The sequence below is a fragment of the Vigna unguiculata genome, chromosome 5 (assembly GCF_037176805.1).
Source record: "Vigna unguiculata cultivar grain cowpea cultivar isolate G323 ecotype 2 chromosome 5, ASM3717680v1, whole genome shotgun sequence".
In the NCBI taxonomy this organism is placed as follows: Eukaryota; Viridiplantae; Streptophyta; class Magnoliopsida; order Fabales; family Fabaceae; genus Vigna; species Vigna unguiculata.
The window spans coordinates 7,953,453-7,958,453 of record NC_140796.1 but is presented as its reverse complement, the minus strand read 5'-3'; the positions used below and the strand labels follow the sequence as shown (position 1 = coordinate 7,958,453).

Here is a 5,001-nt window from a genome sequence, read left to right as displayed (position 1 = left end):
AGATTTTTTTTTTCTCAACTAATAACATACTTTATTATGCAAATGGTAAATTTCAATTCCCAAAAAATGAAATCATGACGTCCTCTTGACTTATAACTATTAAACAGGTTTTGTTATAAGAAAAACTACATCAAAATTAAATTTTCATTACCGAATTCTGACTTTTATACAATAAACCAGTGATCTTCTTTTATCGACTTATATGTAATTGAAAAACATGATCATAAAAAGAAAGAGTTTAGACTTCATAGTGGTTTTTGTCTCTGTACTGAGCTTTACAACTCCTCAACTACATATAGTTGATTGTATTCTTGAAAGACTCTCATTATTTCCATAATCAAAGTAGTGGTACAAGAAAATTGGAACCATAATCACACACTTTTCATTTTTTTATAATTAAAAAGAAAATAAAACATGTAAACTTTATAAAACGTGACATCTTTCATCTTTCTTTTTACATTTTCCCTTCAAACTACCAGACGTAAAAAGCTTGAATAAATACACAAACAGACGTCATTGAATAGTGAAGCTGAACATATCCTTACTAAAACATTTACTGTGAGGGCTGAAATATATATATAGGTGTATGTAGTTAAGTCATTATCACCATAGAAAGAAAAAACCCACATTAGAGTTCTCATTTCCCAAATGAATGAATCAACAATGGATTGCTACACCTCGAAAATTTCAGTTCTTCTGCTACTCTTGCTATCTGCAATGGTACTGCACAAAGGCAAGTGTAGCACGCACAGTTGCAATGGAAAAGATCAATCTGCCCTGTTAATCTTCAAACATCATGTGATAGACCCTTTCAACTACTTCTCCTCTTGGTCTGATGAAAAACATTGTTGTGCATGGAAAGGAGTCTGGTGTAGTAATGTGACTGGCAGAGTTACAACACTTGATCTCAGCAACCAATATTTGGAAGGTGAAATCAACCTATCTCTGCTTCAAATTGAATTCTTGACTTACTTGAACTTGAGTTGCAATAGGTTTTCAGCTATAAGTCTTAGAAACTCAGAATACCAATCACTAGCCATACCTTCTAATGCTTATGCTAACTTCTCTAGTCTCAAGTACCTGGACTTGTCCTTTAATGAAGATCTTCAGTTGGATAATCTTCAATGGCTTTCTCATCTTTCTTCATTGAAATGCCTCAATCTTAGTGCAATTAATCTTCAAAGTCAAACAAACTGGCTTCAAACCATGGCCATGCTTCCTTTTCTTTTGGAGTTGAGATTGTCAATGTGTCGTCTAAAAAATATCAACCCTTCTGTCATGTTCGTGAATTTTACTTCACTAGCCACTCTTGACCTGTCTCAGAACAATTTCTACTCCGATTTGCCTTATTGGTTGTTTAATGTTAGTAGTGATATCTCTCATATTGACCTTAGCTCCAATGGTTTGAGGGGCCAAATACCCAAGGCTTTGTTAAATCTTAGAAAGCTTAAATCTTTAAGATTAGATGACAATGCACTAACGGGACCTATTCCAGATTGGTTAGGGAAGCATCAACATCTGCAGAATCTTAATCTAACTGAGAATCTGTTTAATGGTTCCTTTCCTTCAAGTCTTGGAAATCTCTCATCCTTGACACAATTTGGAGTTAGCTCTGATTCATTGAGTGGTAATCTTCCAAACAGCATCGGCCAGCTCTTTAACTTAAGGAGTTTATACATCGGAGGATCTCTGTCAGGAGTTCTATCCGAAAAGCATTTTTCCAAACTCTTCAATTTAGAATCACTTGTCTTGCTTTCAGCTTTTTCATTTGATTTGGATCCCAACTGGATTCCTCCTTTTCAGCTCCGTGAAATTGACCTGAGAAACACAATTCTAGGTCCAACTTTTCCAGAATGGCTATACACACAGAGAACACTAGAAACTCTGGATGTTTCATCCTCAGGAATATCATCCATAAACGCAGACAGGTTTTGGGTCCTTTTAGCCAATGTCAGATCAATCAGATTGTCCAAGAACAAAATTAGTGCTGATTTATCAAATGTCACTCTAAATTCTGAATACATAATCATGAACAACAATAATTTCACAGGAGGGCTACCACTCGTATCTACAAATGTCTTCTACTTAGATCTATCTTACAATTTCCTGTCTGGACCCATTTCCCATTTATTGTGCTCCAAATTGGGAAGGGAAATGAATGCATTATATTACCTGGATGTATCACATAATCTTTTGACTGGAGGAATTCCTGACTGTGGGGAAAATTGTAGAGCTTTGGCTTTACTAAAGATTAACAACAATAAATTAGGTGATGAAACTCCTTCATCAATGGATTTGTTAAATGAAGGTATTGGAATGGATTTAAACAATAACAACTTGTCTGGTAATTCACTGGAAATTTCAAACTTTAAGTCCTTGGAATACTTGAACCTTGCAGAAAACAAATTTTCTGGGGTTGTACCATCAAAGATTCCAAAGAGCATTCAAGGGTTGATATTGAGAGGCAATGAATTTAGCGGCAATATTCCAGCAGAATTATGCAGTTTACCTTCCCTAAGACTACTAGATCTTTCACAAAATAAACTTTCTGGGTCTATTCCTTCTTGTATACTCAATAACAGTCTCTTGGATGGTGCTGGAACAATAGAATATCATCTTGAATTTAGTTTTGAATTATTTTTGAGAGGTAGAGAGGTGGTGTTTCAAGGTGGTTGGGTACTTGGAATGCTTGACCTTTCAACAAACAACTTGTCTGGAGAAATCCCACCACAACTTTTTAACCTCACTCAGTTGTCCGCTTTGAACTTGTCCAGAAATCATTTGGTGGGAAAGATATCAAGCAATATCGGTGGCATGACAAATTTGGAGTGGCTTGATCTCTCCAACAATCATCTTTCAGGGGAAATTCCTTCATCCATCTCCAACTTGAGTTTCTTAAGTTCGTTCAATCTATCATACAACCATTTCACTGGAGAAATCCCATTAGGGGGACAGCTTCAATCGTTCGATTCATGGAGCTATGTTGGAAATCCTGAACTTTGTGGACCTCCTCTTCTAACAAAGAATTGCTCTGAGGAAGTAAATCATGAAGAGGCACAGCAAGATGGATCAAACGATTCCCTAAACGAGTCGTTCTATATTGGGATTGGAGTTGGATATGTTGCTGGCTTTTGCGGATTTTGGCATTCTTTGCTCCTCAGTAGAGCATGGAGACGCATTTATTTTCAGTTCCTGGATAATATTATAGACTGGCTTTATGTGTTTGTAGCTCTTAAGTTGAATAAGTTCTGTGAGTTACGAGCAAGTTCAAGGTGAAGTGAAGACCTTTTGGAAAAGTGGTAATGTCAAAAAACTACTTCTAAATTACTCATTTTGGTTTTTGGATGTACATCTAGTTAAGTGCTTTTTTAAAATGATGAGTGTTGTCCCTTGTAAGAACAAAAATTGGTTTTTGACTCAGATTGAACTTTTACCAAGGTTAAACCATCAAAATCTTGTCTCACTGATCGAAGATTGTGACATAGTTATCTTTTCTATATGATCTTGGAACAAGTTTTATTTGAGATTATGAGTGTCCAGAACCATGATAAAATGATATGTTCTAAATGAACCTGCTTAATGATTAAACATACTATAGCATAAGGTAAACATTTATGTGATATTGAGTTGACATGCAAAATACTGAGCTTATTGATGATAACAAGGGACAAATGAATTGATTACTGGAACTCATTTCCTGCAATTTCTTCTTCTCTTAGACTTTCCACATTGCAGGTTTAGGCATTTAAGCTTGAAAGGCTTAAAAATTCTGCAACAAAGAAAATGGTGAAAGGCTTACCTTTATTTATGTCCCCTCGAAGTTGTGGAAAGATTGTTCTGTGGGTAACCGACATTGAGACTCATTTGTAGTGAAGAGTTATTAAAGAGCATCACAAATTCTGCTGCTCGTTCATGCCGTTGTGAACCAATTAAGCCATCCCCAAATAGCAATAAAAGGTATTTGATTATGATGATTTTAGCCAATAAAAAATGGCATGGCTATACTTTTTGGCAGAGAAATAAAAACCTTTTACTGCTTTGCTGGGAATTTGGTCCACGGCTTGCGCCGATGGTTTGGCTCAAAAAATCCACGGGTCAAAAAACCTTCCATTAAAAAATTCACAGGATCCAAAATGTCAGAGAAAACCCTATGGATCAGAGGCGGTTCATGGCTTTCTTCATACACACAGGTTTTCTTTACATATATAAAAAAGTTATTTATTTGAGTATTGTACTGTATGTTCTATTGGTCAATCGGTCAAAGCCAATTCTTAGGTTCATCGGCCAAGGTTGGAAAAATTCGTACATAAAAGACTATCGGTCAATCGGTTCTACAAACAAACCACATAGCATCGTTAAAGAATATCGGTCGAACGGTCTGGTGAACAAACTGTAGGACCATCGGTCAAAAGGTTAAATAAATAAGTCAAAAGCCAACCACATTCAGGCCCATCGGTCCATCGGTAACACCTAAACAAGTTACTCTGATCCCTAAGGGCACATCGGTCGATCGGACAAGCACGAGCAGTACCTAAACATAACAAAGGACAATCAGTAAATCAACCATCGGTTGACCAATCTCTTTAGACTCAAGTAGTCCTTTACATGCGTTCGTCGGTCGATCAGCCATACACGAATCGTTCACGTTAAAAACAAGGCACAACTAATCCAGTCAAGCGGCCATCGGTCGCACGGTCGAACAACCAGTCAATCGGGTTAATTAACGTTAAAGGAGTCAGTAATCTTGATTAAAGGATCATTGAGCCGTAATTAAGGAACCCTAATCACAGGCCCACACCGAAAACTATAAATAGGGCCCAAAGGTAGGTTGGTGAGGATCTTAAATTCGCATTTATTATGGCAGTCACACTGATATTCCGATCGGTCCTTTACTGACTTAAGCATCGGAGCCCTTTAGACAGGTACCCCGATCGTCGTCCCAACCGATCGAGTTAAGGAGTGGATTTTCCTGGAGAAGTTACAGTAGCAAAGAAGAGTGGA

General features: G+C 37.0%; 1 protein-coding gene across 1 annotated transcript; it reads left to right on the top strand.

Moving 5' to 3' along the window:
* Nucleotides 1-663: 663 nt before the first annotated feature.
* On the top strand, nt 664-3,293 carry LOC114184315 (receptor-like protein EIX1). The gene has a single exon (XM_028071616.2). The coding sequence runs from the start codon at nt 664-666 to the stop codon at nt 3,274-3,276; it is 2,613 nt and encodes an 870-aa protein (XP_027927417.2). The 3' UTR covers nt 3,277-3,293.
* Nucleotides 3,294-5,001: the final 1,708 nt, after the last annotated feature.

Excerpts from the sequence above, each read along its gene's own strand:
- LOC114184315 (XM_028071616.2), top strand. The coding sequence starts at position 664 with ATGGATTGCTACACCTCGAAAATTTCAGTTCTTCTGCTACTCTTGCTA.